At 42.2% G+C, this 20,834-nt stretch overlaps 1 protein-coding gene across 1 annotated transcript in view; it reads right to left on the reverse strand.

The window, feature by feature from the left end:
- Window positions 1-20,834, reverse strand: part of SLC6A8 (solute carrier family 6 member 8) — a 130,656-nt gene that overhangs the window by 70,262 nt on the left and 39,560 nt on the right. Inside the window, exon 3 of the mRNA XM_040322877.1 lies at window positions 17,365-17,626. Within this exon, the coding sequence (XP_040178811.1) occupies window positions 17,365-17,626 (262 nt within the window). The remainder of the gene's footprint in view (window positions 1-17,364; window positions 17,627-20,834) is intronic.

Raw genomic sequence — 20,834 nt, forward strand, 5'->3', positions numbered from 1 at the left:
TTATTTCTCTCCATATAGGGTGATGCTTTAGTCTCAGGCCCCGTACACACGACCGAGTTTCTCGGCAGAATTCAGCCAGAAACTCGATGGGAGACATATTCTGCTGAGAAAACCGGTCGTGTGTACACTTTTCGCCGAGGAAACCGACGAGGATCTCGTCGGACCAAAAAGAGAACATGTTCTCTATTTCCTCGTTAGTCAATGGGAAAAGTTGGCTCGGCGAGATCCTCGGCGGCTTCACAAGAAACTCGACGAGCAAAACAATGTGTTTTGCCCGTCGAGTTTCTCGGACGTGTGTACGGGGCCTCAGAGTCAGAGGTGAAAGTTCACCCTATCATGTGACAATTTCTGCCTTGTCCACCTCCTACACTTGTGGTTGAGCTCAGGATTTAGGAGACAACTGTAAGAGGCCAATGAGAACATATAAACTCGGCACTGGACACGAATCCTTGGCTAACAGAATTTTTTTATTATTTGTGCCTGTTGGCTTGGGTTCAGCAGCTATACATATATCTGGGAGTCTCCATAAGAAGTAGGGGTCACATAAATTGGGAAGTCCACTTGTTGTCTAGTTCTATTCAGAGCACCAAACTAATCCAAGAGTCATAGACTAGCCATTCCAAATTGTTATTATTACTTTAAAACTTATTAATACTTCTTAGCTTTTCCACGCCCGTAATTGTCTTGAAGTAGAAATATAAGCAAACCTTTTTTTTTAATTTTGGATAGAGTAAGAGAGGGTTTTAACCCCTGTCAGATTTTTTTTCGCCATCTGTGTCCCATTGTGGGGATTTCCCATCACTTCCTGTCCCATAGCCAAACTGGAAGTGAGAGGAAATCCCTGCAAATTATGGGAATCCTTGGGGACCTCCAGGTCACCAGAACTAGTGTGCCAATTGGAAGATTTCCCCTCTATTACTTTTCTGGGGACAACCCAAAATTTGGTATTTTATTTCACTTTCAATGACAATGGTAAACAGGACAGATATCGAGGGTGAATCTCCTTAAAGGGGGCATAGACAGCAGTAAAAACTGACAAGCGTTCTTAAAAAAAAGTTTTGCATTTAGTTATACTTTATTGCTGCGGTAGAATTAGGCACTGCAGTCTCTATTATATAGGGGATGTCGGGCTCCCTATTCCCTTACACGTCCAATGAAAGCCATGATTAGGGCATGGAATAGAACTAGCGTTCTTTACAAAACATCATCCAATAGGTGGTCTCCATATACCCCTTCATGGAGAAACCCTAACTACCGCATTTCCTCCATTGCCAGGCATCTGGGCATCCAAAGGAATTAAAGCGGGAGTTCACCCGAAATTTTTTTTTTAACATTAGATTGATGCTCATTTTGTCAAGGGGAATCGGGTGTTTTTTTTTTTTAAATCGAAGCAGTACTTACCGTTTTAGAAATAGATCTTCTCCGCCGCTTCCGGGTATGGTCTTCGGGACTGGGCGTTCCTATTTGATTGACAGGCTTCCGACATGCTTCCGACGGTCACATACATCGCATCACGAGTAGCCGAAAGAAGCCGAACGTCGGTGCGGCTCTATACGGCGCCTGCGCACCGACGTTCGGCTACTTTTGGAAAATCGTGATGCAATGTATGCGACCATCGGAAGCCTGTCAATCAAATAGGAACGCCCAGTCCCGCAGCCCATACCCGGAAGGGGCGGAGAAGATCTATCTCTAAAATGGTAAGTACTGCTTCGATTTAAAAAAAAACACCCGATTCCCCTAGACAAAATGAGCATCAATCTAATGTTAAAAATTTAGTTTTTGGGTGAACCTCCACTTTAAGTCTTTGGGAGATATATTTGAACATCTTAAAAAAAACTGTGCAACTCGTTTTGCACACAGTGGCCCCGATCCTAGTCTTCTGGGGTCCCTCAGGGGCTGCCTCGGCTCCTCCCCTCAAGAACTAACCCCCATAATGGAAGCTCTCTCCCTGCTCTCTCCCAGTTACTTCTTGCAGGTGCGCTCCCGTGATACAGCCGGCTGTATCACTTGGCCCCGCCCACCGGCGTGACACGTCATTGGATGTGATTGACATTTGTGGAAATAAGATAAAAACTTTGGACTCTTGAGACATTTGGTACTCTTATTGGTTCAACTACACATCGACTTCTCAATTTGGGACTCTTTCCTCCTTGGGTACCCCCAGATATGTATAAGGCTGACAAACCCAAGCCAGAAAACCCAGTTAATAGATATATATATTTTTTTGGCTAAAGCCTCGTACACACAACCGTTTTTCTTGCCAGGAAAACTTCCAAGAGAGCTTTTGGCTGGGAAAACCGGCCGTGTGTATGCTTCCTCGCAGGAAAACTGCCGGGAATCCCGGTGAAAAAATAGACAACCTGCTCTCTATTTTCCCGCCGGGATTCCCGGCGGTTTTAAACCCGGCAGTTTTCCTATGGGGAGCATACACACGGCCAAAGCTCTCCTCGCAGTTTTCCCGACGGGAAAACCTCTCGTGTGGACACAGGGAAAGTTACTGAGCAGGTTCTCGGTTTTCCCGTCGGCATTCCCGGCGGACTTTATACCACCGGCAATCCTGGTCGTGTGTACAGGGCTTAAGGGTCTGTGTCCAGTGCCTTTGTTTAGACCTTTTTCATTGACCTCCTTCACAGTAGTCTCCTAAATCCTAAACGTGTATATCAGTACCAAATAACAGCACCAACTAGAACCACTTGGCTCTGTTTGATACTGTTGTGCATATTTAGAGACTGGAAGACAGTGAGTGAGGTGACTCTTAATTAAAGAGTCAAGTTTAGACAATATATACAATATAACGCGGTTAAAAAATCTTTCATACATATGCTTGTGTTGGGTAAGCCCTCTCCCATACTATCCAGCTTTTCTGGTTTTAACAGTGGAATCTGTAAGGAAGTAGAATTCTAGAAAGCTTGGCATTGGAATTTATCTTGTGAGAAGATAAATTACATTTCAGTCTTTCACCCCTCACCTAGTCCCGTGTTCCCAATAGAGGCACACAGGACTAGAGAAGATCTTGTATATGACATTACAGAACAACACATGAATTTTAATCATTGGAAAAACACAAAATAGCATCTACCTCTCCTACCATCTTACAGGTGCACTTAAAGAAATATGGAATTAACTCGCTACTACAAAATTCCAGCATGCCCTGACAGTTGTAAGTGATCTCATTTTAATTTATCATGGGTCACAAACAGAAAACCTGGAGGAAAAAAAAAATGCCTGCATTGCTCATACCAATCCATCAACATACAGCTTGCATTGTTCTAGATAAAAGGTAGCAAAATCACGGTAAGAATCTGACTGTTTTCTATCAAGTCTTTAACTGATGATGGTAGCATGCTTTAAGGCTTGTAGCCGTCTATATAAGTGCACTTGAAACATTAAAGCAGTATTACCTCAAATTATTTATTTACGCTAACAGTTACATTTTTAGGACAAGCTTTCGGAGGTCAACCCTATTCTTCTTGACCGGGAAGTATGGTCAAGAAGTGTCCGCCAAAAGGTCGCAGTACCGATAAAAATCGCTGATTGCCGCCTTTACTAGTAAAAAAAAATATTAATAAAAATGCCAGGAAAACTGATTGGAATTTATGGTTCAGTGGCAGCCAGTACCAACCCAATGCAGAGACAAGAGAGGCCTTTGCCGTTGGTGCAGTGGGGGATGGCAGTAGTCTGACAACTCAGCCCTGCCCTTTACGCTGGTAGAGCGCCACTTACACACTGAAGCTCTACTGTCTGTGTGGCAACTGCCTGATCTGTATCCCAGAGCTCAGCTGACAGGCTGCCAAAGTGATAGCTGTTTTTATAGTGGTGCATAAAATAAAATTGGTACCAGAAACCTAATTTTTTGGAAAAAAAAATATTCTTAAAAGGAGTTATAATCTGATCTTACTCCCCAAATGGAAGAACACATCTTGTAATGAAAGCCTGTGTTGAAGTTGCCTAAAGTCTCTATAAAGAGCGAGAGCACCAGAACTCTGAGGGGCAAGGGTCTCCTAAGCAGGGGATTGAGGTTCTTTGGTGAAAATGTGTTGGTATGGTGCTGGCCCTAGAACCGCATGAGAATCATATCGATTGCAATCTTTGAAGGCTGCTCTTCGTCAACCTAGGTGCTCCTGGACATCCCCAGGAGAGCCACAACTCAAGATTTATTCCAGTGAGCATTTATTATTTAGAACAAAAGGTCAGAAATTATAGCCAATGCCTTTCAGGAGGTCTCACAAATCGATCTTCATAAGGGCTTATATGCTGGCAATGAAGTATTATAATACTGGTCAGGTAATTTTGGGAAGTGAACCTGAAGATAATCTCCATTTACTGTAAAAACCTGTCCAGTATTATAATACATTATTGCAACCATAAAAAGCCTGCTGAAGAGGTATTTGTGAGCCCCCCATAAAGTAGGCTATTCTTTCTGACCTTTATCATGAATAACAAATGTAAAATGTTCACTGGGCTAAATCTTGAGTTGTGGATCTCTGGGGGATGTCCAAGAGCACCTTGACAGACAGAGAGAAGCCTCCAAGCTTTGGATTATATATGATTGTCATGCAGATCTGAGGCCAGAGCCCTACCAACATATTTTTCACCAAAGTGCCTCTACTCCTTACTAGACATGTGCACACTGAAATATTTTGTTTCAGAATTTCGTTTTCGTCCGAAAAACACATTTATTTAGTTACTGCCGAAATTAGTTTTTATTCATTTTGTTTCATTAAAAAACTGCATTTGTCCGAAAATCCGAATGAATTAAGGTTGAATCTGTCAATTGAAGGCGTCTGTCGAATGTTCTAAGAAGATTCGACGAAGCAGCTAAACTGTACGACGCCGCAATCGTGGATTTCCGGTTGAATGCTCCACCCACAAGCTATAGAAGAATTGTAATGTTTTATGACTAGTAACATTTATATTTATTAATTATTATTACTAGTCAACCAATATTAGAATTCTTCTATAGACTATGGGCGGAGCATTTGACCATAAATGTCCGCTCGTGACGATCGTATGTTTTTAGCTGCTTCATCGAATCTTCATGTCTCTATATTGTCGACTCTTTTCTCTCTATGTCAAATCTTCATGTCTCTATAATGTCGAATCTTTTCTCTCTATGTCAAATCTTTTCTCTCTATGTCGAATCTTTTCTCTCTATGTCGAGTCTTTATGTCTCTATAACGTCAAATCTTTTTTCTCTATGTCGACTCTTTTCTCTCTAGGTCGACTCTTTTCTCTCTAGGTCGACTCTTTTCTCTCTAGGTCGACTCTTTTCTCTCTAGGTCGACTCTTTTCTCTCTAGGTCGACTCTTTTCTCTCTAGGTCGACTCTGTCGAATCTTCATGTCTCTATAATGTCGACTCTTTTCTCTCGATGTCAAATCTTCATGTCTCTATAATGTCGAATCTTTTCTCTCTATGTCGAATCTTTTCTCTCTATGTCGAATCTTTTCTCTCTATGTCGAATCTTTTCTCTCTATGTCAAATCTTTTCTCTCTATGTCGAATCTTTTCTCTCTATGTCGAGTCTTTATGTCTCTATAACGTCAAATCTTTTTTCTCTAGGTCGACTCTTTTCTCTCTAGGTCAACTCTTTTCTCTCTAGGTCGACTCTGTTCTCTCTAGGTCGACTCTGTTCTCTCTAGGTCGACTCTGTTCTCTCTAGGTCGACTCTGTTCTCTCTAGGTCGACTCTGTTCTCTCTAGGTCGACTCTGTTCTCTCTAGGTCGACTCTGTTCTCTCTAGGTCGACTCTGTTCTCTCTAGGTCGACTGTTCTCTCTAGGTCGACTCTGTTCTCTCTAGGTCGACTCTGTTCTCTCTAGGTCGACTCTGTTCTCTCTAGGTCGAGTCTTTATGTCTCTATAACGTTGACTCTTTTCGCTCTATGTCGACTCTTTTCTCTCTATGTCAACTCTTTTCTCTCTATGTCAAATCTTTTCTCTCTATGTCGACTCTTTTCTCTTAATGTCAAATCTTCATGTCTCTATAATGTCGAATCTTTTCTCTCTATGTCGACTCTTTTCTCCCTATGTCAAATCTTCATGTCTCTATAATGTTGAATCTTTTCTCTCTATTTCAAATCTTTTCTCTCTATGTCAAATCTTCATGTCTCTATAATGTTGAATCTTTTCTCTCTATGTCGAATAACCTCGGACTAATAGAGTTAGGTTAGGCACATTCAACCGCAGATTCAATAGACACGTCATGTCGAATCTTCTATCTATATCGAACTTTTGTTACAACAAAGCGAAAATAAAGCATTTTTTATGTGGGATCTTTCGGGTTTCGGAACCTGCACATTCGTTATTGTTTGTTAAAACTAAGGCGAAAATCCCCAAAATTCGGACGAAAATGCATTCGGACGAAAACGAATGCACATGTCTACTCCTTACTCGTCTCAGAATTACTATAATGTGTTTGAAAACCTGGCTCTGGTTCATCACGCTTATGACTACATCACACTGGCTTAATTATGCCACAATCTATCCCATTTTGTTTTACTTGGCCCAACAGGTTATAATCTTGGGGTTGGAGGCCAGTTGGACTGCAGACATTCAAGCTTTATCTGTCTCAGTACGGGGTAAAATTATGGCCTTGGGTTCAAGTGGACCTCATACCAGTTCTAGTTTTAATAAAATCGCTGGAGGTGGAACTCTGCATTGAGGTTGCAACGTATATATCTGACCTAAAGGAGACTTAATTTCCACACTTTCACAGCTTATATGGGATTCATGTACAGCCTCTGGGATTCATTGGGGATTGTAGGCGGCATGGATAATCACAGAGCATAGACTGATGTTCAATAATAAGGCATAGGCATAACCAAGTTAATCAAGGACAGTTGACTGTCAGGGACTTGCGTAAACCTCAGAGCATTTTCGGTAAAGAAAAACATGAACTTAAAAATAGATGCTACAAATGATTTATGACCAACATAGCATGTTATTTGTTGCTTACACACAGCCGCTTTCTGTTATACCACGTATGTACATAGCATATTGTCCCCAGGAGAGGTGTTTAAGCAAGTCCTGATCCTACCAGATGCCTTGGCTGCAAGACATACCCTGAGCGATACAAATGATAGCCCTAGAAATAAATATCTCTCTATTTTTCATGTATCAATACATGTATGACAGATGCAGAGAAGTAATGGGAACAGTGTGAAGCAGTGGCTTGCATATTTTTTTATAAGTAACTGTTCACTATTTTATCTTTATATCACAAGGTAAAATTTGGTAGGACAATGTGTATTGCTTTGGAGTCCCAGATGAGGGGCACCTTTTAGCACATAGCATGTTGGCAGCCTTGCCACATCCCCATTTATGTGGACCACAAAAAAATAAAAATGCAGAAAGATGATTGGTTGGACCCACAAGTGTTTTTTTTTTCTGAAGACCTGGCTTTGGTTAACTACGCTTATTATGACTAAATTGCCCTAGTTTTACTATGCAACACCCCATTCCATTTTGTTTTCCTTGGCCCAGCAGATGGTAATCTTGGCGCTGGAGGCCAGTGGGCTGCAGACATGCAAGCTTCATCTGTCTTAGTATGGGGGGAAACTATGGACTTGAGTGCAAGTGGACGTTGTCCTAGTTCTGGTCTTAATAAAACCGCTGGAGGTGGAACTCTGCAATGAGGTTGCAATGTATATGACTGACCTGGAGAAGACTTAATTTCTACACTTTCATGGCTTATTTGGGATTCATGTACAGCCTTCATGGCTGAGGTCTTTTCATTGAGGGTTGTAAGTCGTGTGAATAATCACACAGCATAGTAGGACATTAGATAGTAATGCATGTCCCAGCTAATCCAGGATAGTTGTTAGGCCTCATGTAAACCTCGGAGCATTTGGGGTAAAGAAAATTAAAATTTTTAAAGAAATGCTACAGAGCATTTATTACCGACTTGTAGAGCACTCTCCTCTAGTTAGGCTATGAAGTTAAATTTAGTTTTTGCCTTCACTGTAGTAAGTAGAGCAGTGATCTATTGCTTTTGTCTGGTCAGGTATTCCAAAGGTGGGTGTTTGATTCCTCCAACCTGCTTCTTGGAAGAAGCTTCCGGAATATAGAGCAGGGAGAGTCTAATGACCAGTATTAATATTTATCATTCCCCAGCCAATTCCTGAAAGAAGACATCCAGAAGGTGGCTAGGGAGGTGATAAATGTTTGGGAGGCCTTTGCAGAGTGTTCTTTCCTCTCCAGGGAGGATTCCAGTTCTCCTGGGGCTGCTGCTCCTAGAAAGTTTGTTATTAAGACCAGAAATTGCAGTCTGGGATTTAGTAGGAGCTGGGTTAAGAGCCTGGAGAAAAATGCTTAAGAAGTTTTTTTATTTTTTTTGCTACAGTCTGGGCCCAGGGAAGACTTGGAATAGATTAGTGCATGAAGGCACTGTCTGAAGTCCTGGTCTGGAGAAGGATCTTTTTATCCAGCGCAACGAGGATCTCCTGGTGGAATCTGGATGGTGGTCAGCTCCTGAGATACTGTGAATAAGACCCGGTTGGGGACTTTCATGTGTGACTGCAGTTATGAGGATTTAGTGTGAAGATTGCCCTCCTATTGATGCTCTTAATACTTTGGAGTATTCTAAGCCCCTCTCCTGTTTCGAGCTCTTCAGCAATAAATTCTAAAAAGGCATCCCCTAGACCAGTGGTTTCAAAACTGCGACCCGGGGGCCAGATACTTTGCTTGCCTTTATTCGGCTCTTGGGGCACTGTTTTATCCACTGATACCAACAATGAGGCATTGATCCTCCCACTGACACCAATGAAGGGACTCAATTCCTCCCAGTGACTCCAACGAAGGGACTCAATTCCTCCCAGTGACTCCAACGATCGAGGACAATTCCTCCCACTGACACCAATGATGGGGCACAATTACTCCCACTGAAACAGGGGATGGGGCATTATCTGTGTCCCACTGACGTTGAGACCTTTTCTACTCCCAATGATCCTAGACTGAGCCTGTATTGTCGATGTGGGAATAGTAGCCTCTGTACTGGCAAGGGAGATCTGGGCACATTCTCAGCAGACCCTCTGGGGTAGGCACTATATTTGTTTACACACAACCTCCTTATTTTTGCCCACATACATATCATATTGCCCCCAGGAGAGGCGTTTATGCAAGACCTAGTCTTATCAGATGTTTTGGCCTCAAGACATAACTTAAAATTATAAATTTTAGCCCTAGAAATAAATAATTCAATTTTTTATGCCTTCTTTTCATCTGTCATACATGTATTGATAATAATCAATACATGTATGACAGATGAAAAGAAGTCATGGGAATGGTGTGAAGCAATGGGTTGCATATTATTAACACTGCTAATACAAGTAACTTTGGTCACTATTTTATCTGTTGGACCCACACGTGTTCTTTTTTTTTGGGGGGGGGGGGGGGTTCCCCACTACTTTTCCCTTATACTGGCTTTTCAAAAACACAAATGCTATTAATTGCTTATATGAAAGATTTAGTGCAGTATAATGGCTTGTGAACAATATGCTATGTTCAGATCTGCAATGCGTACATTTATTATGATCTGAATGCGGCTGTATGTTATGCTATATGGGCCCATGCAATCTGTGCACAGATTTGTAATATGAAGCAGTATTCACGTATGTATGCATTAAAAAAAATAAGAAAAATTGGTATCCTCGGTCCTGGTGCATACAACATTTAGCATAAATGTACTCTATTGGTCCTGAATACCAAGGATGCTATGCTAGGTGGCAGGGGTTGTTTGCGTTTTAGCTACTGAGGTTGGTTAGAGGCAGGAGTATCCTGCACCCTAGCAACCTAGGATGCCAGGTGGCAGGAGTCACCTGCATTCAAGCAGCTGAGAATGCTAAAAAGCAGAAACCTTAACAACCTAGGGCACAAGGTGGTAGGAGCCTCCTGCATCTTGGCACCCTTGAATGCTTGGCAAAGGGAGCAGCCTGCATCCCAGCAACAAAGGACCCTAAGAGACAAGAGCCACCTGTGTCCTAGAAACTTAGGCAGGAACTGAGGATGCCAAGTAGCAAAAACCCTTCTGTGTTATAAAGGCAGGAGCTGCTTGCACCCTAGCAACACTGATTGCTTGGTGGCAGGTGCTGCCTGCATCCTAGCAACCAAGGACACTAACAGGCAACCACCTTCTCCCACCCACAGAAGGAAGCATGATCTAAGCATGTCACTGCGCTACTTCTGTGCACTACACACAAGAGGAAACACAACTGGCAGCCATTTCTTCATAGGGATGCTATGCTCTTCCTGGTTGGATTTCAGATATAACAACTCCCTACTCTAAAATCTAAAATAAAATAAAAATGTTCTTGGCTTTTGAGTACATTTTTATAGAGGTCCATACATCAGACCAAAAAGTGGTACAATTGAGAAGGAGAGAGGATTTTGATCCAAATGATGGACGGTAAGGAGCGATGCATCGTGTATCATGGCTACCACAGCTTCAGCAGCTAAAAAAGATTCAGGTTGACCAGATCCATGTGCGTTCCCTGACAGGGCATGCTGGGATATGTAATTGTATCTAAACATTCACGCATTGGCTAGGACTAAAGGGTTTATAGACTTTGTTCTTCAATATTTTGAACATGGCTCATCAAGTTGTCCTGGTTTTCTCTTACGACATATTGATAAATGAAGCCCATTCTTCCCTCTAGCTCACTACACTGATTCTCCGATTGATTTTTTTCTTCCCAATTTCACAGATAACACACTTTCCATCAGCCCAGCCTAGTCACTGTATCATAAATATCTGTAAGACCTTCCGAGGGACAACCAGAAACTGTCCTTTACTCTCTATTCCTCTCATTTTATGCCTCATCTCTGTCCTCCTCTGAACCAACCATCTACTTGCAAACTGCCACCAGAGATTTATTAAAGTAGAACTTCAGACAAAACCTTTTTTTTCCCCTATCACTACTATTTAGTTCTAGATAAAGAATGGGCAAAATGGCACCACATCCCAATATTGAATAAAGAAAATATGGAGAATTTGGGGGACTTTAAAGGTGCGAGTAAACACAAAAAAAAGTTTAAAAAGTATTTGAATATTTATTATACATCATTAAATTAAATTTGGTAAAATTAATGGGTTTCAACAAACACATATATCACATTTCATGTGACAATTGATGCTTCCACTCAACATGTTTCGCCAAATTTGTTACACAGCTTCTTCAGGAGTATATGCATCAATCTAAAAAAGCAGTAAAAAATCCATAAGAAATTTGTACTGCTTTTACATAATCAAACTTTTTTTTACAAAACATTACATACATAATTATTTAATTATTTTATACACAGAGTATGTATGTATGTATGTATGTATGTATGTATATATATATATATATATATATATATATATATATATATATATATATATATATATATATATATATATACACACATATATAGCCAGATTCAGAAAGACTGGCTTCAGTTTGTCCGGGCGTAGTGTATCTCAGATACACTACGCCGCCGTAACTTAGAGAGGCAGGTACTGTATTCACAAAGAACTTGCGTCCTAAGTTACGGCGGCGTAGCGTAAATGTGGCGGCGTAACCCCGCCTAATTCAAATTAGGCAGGTAGGGGGCGTTCTTCATGTAAAATACCCGTGACCCCATGTAAATGAGGGCCGTTGGTACGGCGCATGCTCAAAATCACGTTGCAAATACTCCTTGCTGTCGACGTGAACGTAACCTACGCCCAGCCCCATTCACGTACGCTTACGCAAACAACGTAAAATACGACGACTGTTCTGTCGCCTATACCTTGCATGGGCTGCGCCATCCTTTTGGTGGTTTATCTTTACGCCGTAAAAACGCCTTACGTAAACAGCGTATCGGGCGCAAGTACGTTCGTGAATAGGCGTATCTTGCTCATTTGCATATTCTCTGCGTAAATCCACGTACACGCCCCTAGCGGCCAGCGTAAATATGCAACTAAGATACGACGGCATAGGAGACTTACGCCGGTCATATCTTAGCAAGATTTAAGCGTATCTCAGTTTGAGAATACGCTTAAAGATACGACGGCGCGGATTCGGACTTACGACGGCGTATCTAGTGATATGCCGTCGCAAGTGTTTCTGAATCTAGCTAATAATATATATATTTTATATATATATATATATATATATATATATATATATATATATATATATATATATATATATATATATATATATATATATATATATATATATATATTCATATTCATTATATTGTTGCATCCAGCAGAACATTGTCAGATTCATGATCGTTATATATATTTATTTTGGCATACCTGTAAATATTTGATTATAATTGATACCCATACGGTAAAAAAATCTGGAAAGCTGAATAGACGACCACAGAGGGGGTATAAGGTCCAAGCTATATATGAGATATTCAAAATTGTACTTAAGTATGTATGCATCCATACTCAAAATCATTTAAGCATAATTATATAAGGTATAGACTTACAAGGGTATCAATTATCAAATATTTACAGGTTTTCAAAATTAAATATATATAATGATCATGAATCTGCCAATGTTCTGCTGGATGCAACAATATAATGAAATATGTTATTTACAATTGATTTTTGTATAAAATAATTAAATAATCATGTATGTATTGTTTTGTAAAAAAAAAAAAAGTTTGATTATGTAAAATCATTACAATTTCTTATGATTTTTTGGTGCTTTTCAGATTGATGCATATACTCCTGAAGAAGCTGTGTAAAAAAATTGACGAAACATGTTGAGTGGAAGCATCATTTGTCACATGAAATGTGATATATGTGTTTGAGAAACCCCTTAATTTTACCAAATACATTTTAATGATGTACAGGGTGGGCCATTTATATGGATACACCAAAAACAAAAGTTGGATTCAAAATGGCCGACTTCAAAATGGCCGCCATGGTCACCACCAATCTTGAAAAGTTTCCCCCCCTTACATATACTAATGTGCCACAAACAGGAAGTTAATATCACCAACCACTCCCATTTTATTAAGGTGTATCCAGATAAATGGCCCACCTGGGTGGATCCATATAAATGGCCCACCCTGTATAATAAATATTCAAATACTTTTAAAACATCTTTTGTGTTTACTCGCACCTTTAAGGTCCCCCAAATTCGCCAGATTTTCAAAAATTTTCCCTAGTTTTGGGGAGAGTGGAAAAGGTTTTATACCTCTGTCAGGTTTTGGTTGCTGTCTGTTGACCTGTTTTGGATTCATTCTCCTGGTGGTGGCGGCCATTGTCTACCAAGTTCAATGAAGAGGAGAAATATCCAAATGGGGGCATCTGTCAAAAGTAGGGATCTCCCCGATGGGGACACAGAGAGCAATACAAATCTGACAGCGGTTTTAAACCTTCCAGACTCTGTCCAACGCTAGAAAAACGTTTTGGCTGAAGTTCCTCCTTTGCAGCAGAGAAGTTAATAAAAACTTGCAGGGTGGATGGTGCTTGGAAATAGGCATGATATCAGTTTCACATAGAGCATGCCTTGAGGAAAACTTACAATATGCAGCCAAACAATTCATTCTTACAGGATCCAACTGCAAAATGGTCTTGCTTGCAGCAAAGCAGGCTGTTGAAGCAGGCAGGATTTATCCATCACCCTAACACAGTGGATGCAGCCATTGCGTACAATAAAAGCAGCAATCATGAAAGAACAGTCTGCAAATAGTTAATAGTCCATGGAATGAATTGTGTATGTTTCTGTACTAGATACTTATCAATACATTTTCCATCCAGTTTTCTTTTAGCTTCCAAGTTGTCTCTTGAAAAAAGAGAAATCCTAAATGCATGGGCATCCGCTCCATAGGGCAAGGGGGGGCAATTGACCCCCCTTGGAAAATCGAGAAGGTGTTGAAGAGTCTCGCGGCCGTGGGCTGTCTGAGCGGTCTCGGCCCGGATGTCACACAGGCACAGCGAGCAGAGTGAAGCCACCTCCCCCTCCGGTGTTTATGTGTACACAGGGGGAGGGATCCTGCTGTGCCTGTGCTGTGCTGATGGCTGATCTGAGGTACTGAATGGGATGGGGGGAGGGGGGTCCGTCTGTGCTGAAGGGAGGTCTGTGCTGAATGGAGGGGCCTGTGTGGAATGGGGGGGTCTGTGCTGAAGGGGGGGTCCATCTGTGCTGAATGTAGGGGTCTGTGCAGAATGGGGGGGTCTGTGCTGAAGGGGGGTCTGTGCTGAAGGGGGGTCTGTACATTCTCTAGGCTATATTTATATGGGCATGGAGTGAAGCTGAATTATCTCAAGAGCTATTTCACACTGCCAGCTGACCGCGTTATGGGTAAAGCGCCACTAAAAAGCGGCGCTTTACCATCGTTTTAGCTGCGCTATTCGGCCACTAGCGGGACGCTTTTAACCCCCATTAGCGTTTTAAGAAAGGGTTAAATGCGACTGTGTATCACCGCTGCCGAAGCGCCCCCCTCTGAAAAAATTTCAGCGGACGCCCATGCTGTGCAATGGTGTGGGGTGTAGCAAGATGGCGGCGATGGAACGTCACTTCCAGAGCAATCTGTGATAGGGAGCGGAATGTGACACTACACCGGCTTGCTTTCACTAACCCTGTCTGCTTGATACCCTGACTCCGGCTTGTTTTTGGACTTCTCTTCTGCCTGCTGCTCTGCCTGATCCACCAGAACGTTTCTGACCCAGCCTGGCTGACTCTGCATCTACTCCTCCTGTCTGCTGCAGTTCTGCTCTGCGAATCGCACCTGTTCCTGCTTTCATCTGCGATCCAGCCTGCCACAGTTCTGGTCTACCCAGCTCTGCCGCTCTGCCTGCTGCATCATCAGCCACAAGCATCCAGCCATACTGAATAATGGACTCCTGTGTCACCATACTTTCTAAATAGGTTCCTTTAAGCTAGTGCATTGTTGGTTCACTTACCTTTTCCTTCGATTTCCCTTCTAAACATTTTTTTTCTTTGTCCGAATTTCTCACTTCCTGTTCCTCCTCAGTAAGCTTGCCCCCATCATCCGAGCCGTTCTGTCTGGGGGTTAGTCAATGTGCTCGCCCCCTCCCTTGGGACTACATCCCTGTGTGTTCACCGCAAACCCCCCCTGCAGGGATGAAGTCCCAAGGGAGGGGGCGAGCACGTTGACTAAAATAGAGCCAGAACGGCTCGGATGATGCAAGCTTACTGAGGAGAAACAGGAAGTGAGAAATTCAGACAAAGAAAAAAAAACATTTAGAAGGGAAATGGAAGGAAAAGGTAAGTGAACCAGCAATGCACTAGCTTAAAGGAACCTATTTAGAAAATAAAACACAAACCTTTACAACCCCTTTAATAAATGAAAACCTTCACAGATATATGGGTTGAACTTAATAGAATTTTTTTTCCAAATATTTGTATGAAAACCCTTTAACCTCTTTCCCACCGCGCTATAGACAAAACACATCTACAGCGCGGTCGAGTTGTTCTGGGACGTCCTCCCAGAATCCTCCTCTCGCACGCCCCCTGGGGCGCGCTCCCGGAATCATCCATGAGCGCCGGGTCTAGAAGACCCGGCGCATTACGGATCAAGGTAAATTGCCGCTGATAGCGGCCGTTTACCACGTGATCGCTCTGTCAAATGATGGAGCGATCACGTGTAAACAAACCGGCGTCATGTGATGACGCCGGTTCCTCCCTCCCCTCTCTGTACCGATCGGTACAGTGTGAGAGGAGAGGGGGGGAGAGAGCGGAAGCAGCAGCAGCACTGTGGGCTGGATCTGTGACAAATGCAGTCACAGATCCAGCCATCCCTCCCTGCGCAATACTCTGCAATAACACCAATACTCTTCAATACTCTGCAATACCCCCCATACTCTGCAATACCCTCAATTCTCTGCAATACCCTCAATACTCTCTAATACCCTCAATACTCTGCAATACCACCAATACTCTGCAATACCACCAATAATCTGCAATACCCCCAATACTCTGCAATACCCCCAATACTCTGCAATACCCCCAATTCTCTGCAATACCCCCAATTCTCTGCAATACCCTAAATACTCTGCAATACCCTCAATACTCTGCAATACCCTCAATACTCTGCAATACCCCCAATTCTCTGCAATACCCCCAATTCTCTGCAATACCCCCAATACTCTGCAATACCACCAATACTCTGCAATACCCCCAATACTCTGCAATACCCCCAATACTCTGCAATACCCCCAATACTCTGCAATACCCCCAATACTCTGCAATACCTCAATACTCTGCAATACCCCCAATACTCTGCAATACCCCCAATACTCTGCAATACCTCAATACTCTGCAATACCCCCAATACTCTGCAATACCCCCAATACTCTGCAATACCCCCAATACTCTGCAATACCCTGCAATACTCCAATACCTTGCAATACGTCGCCTATGGGGATTTTTAAGTAGCGAAGTTTGGCGCCATTCCACGAGCGTGTGCAATTTTGAAGGGTGACATGTTGGGTATCTAGTTACTCGGCGTAACTTCATCTTTCATATTATGCAAAAACATTGGGCTAACTATACTGTTTTTTTTTTTTTTTTAAGCACAAAACTTTTTTTTTTAAAACACGCATTGAAAAACTTGCTGCGAAAATACCGTGCGAGATAAAAAGTTGTAATGGCCGCCATTGTATTCTCGAGGGTCATATATAGTGTTTTGGGGTTCTATGTAATTTTCTAGCAAATAAATGATGATTTTTACATGTAGGAGAGAAATGTCAGAATTGGCCTGGGTGCTTCAGAATGCCTGATGGTGCTCCCTGCATGTTGGGCCTCTGTATGTGGCCACGCTGTGTAAAAGTCTCACACATGTGAAGGTGCTCCCTGCATGTTGGGCCTCTGTATGTGGCCACGCTGTGTAAAAGTCTGACACATGAGGTATCGCCATACTCGGGAGGAATAGCAGAATGTGTTTGGGGTGTAATTTGTGGCATGCATATGCTGTGTGTGAGAAATAACCTGCTAATATGACAGAAACGAGATTTTTTTTTTTTACAGAATTTTCAGTCTTTTTTCTTTTATAGCGCAAGAAATAAAAAACCCAGAGGTGATCAAATACCACCAAAAGAAAGCTCTATTTGTGTGAAAAAAAGGACGAAAATAGTAATTGTCATTCAAATTGTGAGAGCACCGAAAGCTGAAAATTGATCTGGTTAGGAAGGGGATTTAAGTGCCCAGTGGTCAAGTGGTTAATTGAAAGCCAGAAAAAAACAGGTGGTCAAAACGAGTCTTTTTGTTTTTTTCAATATACAGAATGTGCTGTCATGAATAACAGGTTAGCACCCAATGACTGCTTCCAGCTTGTGTAGAACGGTAGCGTAACAGAATGTCATTACATTAAAAGAAGTTCAAATATTTGTTTTATTCCTAGGTTGATAAAAGGGTACTTACTCCCAGAATTCGGTGATGGGAGACACCTTGTCAGACAGTTCATCGCAGGTCAGGTTCCCATAGGTGGAATTGGAGGTAGCATTGCTGCAGTCCCCTTGCCGAAATATCTCCACGCATTCCGGGGTGTTCCAGGTATTGTTACAGTGTGACCAGGGCAGCACTGATGTGAATGACTTCACCAGGTAGTAAACGCCCCAGGTCAAGATCATAATGTAGTAGGTGTTACAGAAAAACACAATCACCACCGAGGCGAACCCGATTCCTACGGAAAAAATACACACAGGGCTGTGAGTAAGGGAAGTACAAAGGATTTATTAGAAATGCTATCATTATGCCGCGTACACACGATTGGATATTCCGACAGGAAAAGTCCGATGTGAGCTTTTGGTCGGAGATTCTGACCGTGTGTAGGCCCCATCAGAATTTTTCTGTCGGAATTTCCGCCAAGAAAAAATTGAGAGCTGTTTCTCGGGAAAAGTTCTTGGAGGAAATTCCGTCTGTATGCAATTCCGACAGATATAAATCCTACGCATTCTCGGAATCAAGTAAACGCATGCTCAGAATCATTGAACTTCATTTTTCTCGGCTCGTCGTAGTGTTGTACGCCACCGCGTTCTTTACGGGCGAAATTTGGTGTGACCGTGTGTATGCAACACAAGTTTGAGCCGGAATTCCGTCTGAAAAAAATCCACGGATTTCTTGTCGGATTTTCCGATCGTGTGTACGCGGAATTACAGGTTAACTTAAGGGTCCATTCACACGTGAGACAGAATTCTCACCGCTCCAGGTGAGCCTCGTGATGATCAGGGGTTGTTGAACCACCAGGGTGCTGGCAATGCGGTAATGGCAAAAAACAAAAGAACAAAAGCTGGACAGCCGCACTCCAAAATTTTCTTTAAAAGAGATGTCTTTATTTTCAACTGTGCATACAGTCACTGCAAGCCCACAAAAATCAGTATGGCCAACGTTTCGCACTGGCGTCAGTGCTTAGTCATGGCGTGAGCTGAGCATATTTGATAATTTTTCGGGGCTTTTATTTGAACATTTGTATGGACGTTGTTACACACGTTTCAAGTATGGAGTATATCAGGGTCAAAATGTTTGAAGCTCATATAAGATGCAAGCTTCCAGGTCTATGCTCAGTTGTGGAGGGGCACCATTGGATGTAATGGAAAATGCAAAAAATAAATCCAGGTATGTATTCATTTATTTATTTATTTAATAAATAAATAAATAAATAAATAAATAAATAAATAAATAAATATATATATATATATATATATATATATATATATATATATATATATATATATATATATATGTATAAACTCTATCGTTTACACCACTGCTCCCTTCCGCCTACTCCCTTCATCCCATGTTGGATCCCTCTTTCAATTGACATTTACCTTCTTCACAATTTTATAGAGGATCCCCTGGTTGGGGAATGGTATGAATGTCTACTTGCCCTTTAACTAACAGTCAAGGAAAGTAGAAAAATAGTACTAGACCTGTACAGTTATCTCAGTGGTATTGCCCGGTCTTTTTTTCAGCAGGAACTCAAGGGAACGCAGTTTCGGCAATGGCAAAGGGTGATGGGGTGTACTGGAAGGTCTTTTGATGCTGGCTCTTGGGGATCTATTTCACAGGGGGGGGTCTGTTGTTGCTGTTGGTTGATCTATTGTTGCTGGGTGGGGGGGTCAATTGCTGCTGGGAGGGATCTACTGTTGCGGGAGAGGTCTACTGATGCCTGCTTATGGGAGATCTGTTGTTACTGGTGGGAGTCTATTGTTGCTCGGGGGAATTTATTGTTGATGGCTGCAGGGGATCTATTTGACTGATTTTTTATTTTATTTACACATTCCATACAAATTACCGTACTTGGCACCACAAAATGATACTTGGTTCTGCTTTCTCTAAAATGGGTGGTACGGGGTTGTGGAACCATGGCATAGTGCATGGAGGTGGGTAGGGGGCAGAGACAAGGGTTGACTGGAAAAGAGGAAATAAAAGCCCTGGGTATTGCTATCTTAAAGTTTTGATATTGATGTAAATGGTTCCCGACAGGCCACTTCTACATTTCAAAGGATCTCCACGGTTTTCTTGGCTTGTAGTGTAATGTAAGAAAAAATTGAAAATGAAGCACCACACCACTGCTAAGGCCGCGTACACACGATCAGTCCATCCGATGACAACGGACCGAAGGACCGTTGTCATCGGTTAACTGATGAAGCTGACTGATGGTCTGATGTGCCTACACACCATAGGTTAATTAACCGATCGTGTGAGAACGTGGTGACGTAAAACACAACGATGTGCTGAAAAAAATGAAGTTCAATGCTTCCAAGCATGCGTTGACTTGATTCTGAGCATGTGCAGGTTTTTTAACCGATGCTTTTGCATACTAACGATCGGTTTTGACCTATCGGTTAGGCGTCCATCGGTTCAATTTTAAAGCAAGTTCTACATTTTTTGACCGAAGGTTAACTGACCGATGGGGCCCACACACGATCGGTTTGGACCGATGAAAAAGTCAAGGGGACAATCCAAAAAGTATCCAACACGTCCAAGCTAGATTGATATGGAAATCTTCTTTCTTCCCCCTAAAAAAGGGGGGCACTCTTGGGCCCCCAAAACACACAGTCTCATTTTTGGATTGTCCCTCTGACCTTTATTGGAATAAAGTTGTATCTGGGACTCTTATGCCTCGTACACACTGCCGGATATTCTGAGAAAAAAAGTCAAACGGTCTTTTTTTCTAGGAATGTCCGGCCGTGTCTAGCCTCCATCTGACTTTTTTTTTTCGGAAGTCCTACGGACCTTAGATAGAGAACCTGTTCTCTTTCTTTCCGTCGGACTTCCCATGGACTCTTGCATGGTCAAAAGTCCGACCGTGTGTACAAGGCATTAGCAGGTTTACTTTTAATTACCAGGACAGCTAAGAGGGTTTAGGCTAAAGCCTCGTATACACAATCAGTCCATCCGATGACAACGATCCGAAGGACCGTTGTCATCGGTTAACCGATGAAGCTGACTGATGGCCCGTCGCGCCTACACACCATCGGTTAATTAACCGATTGTGTCAGAACGTGGTGACCTAAAGCACAATGACGTGCTGAAAAAAACAAAGTTCAATGCTTCCAAGCATGCGTCGACTTGATTCTGAGCATGCATGGATTTTTAACCAATGCTTTTGCATACTAACGATCGGTTTTGACCTATCGGTTAGGCGTCGATCGGTTCAATTTTAAAGCAAGTTCTCATTTTTTTGACCGAAGGTTAAATAACCTATGGGGCCTACACACGATTGGTTTGGACTGATGAAAACGGTCCTTCAGACCGTTGTCCTCTGGACGATCCTACTATGTGTACTCGGCCTAACTCAGGCTTTACTGAAGTAATAAATTGTAATAAACAACGTTTACTTTGGTCACAAGCCTCACACATGATGCTATTCCCTCACCGGCCCCGCT

Source organism: Rana temporaria, chromosome 9 (assembly GCF_905171775.1).
Source record: "Rana temporaria chromosome 9, aRanTem1.1, whole genome shotgun sequence".
NCBI classification, from domain to species: domain Eukaryota; kingdom Metazoa; phylum Chordata; class Amphibia; order Anura; family Ranidae; genus Rana; species Rana temporaria.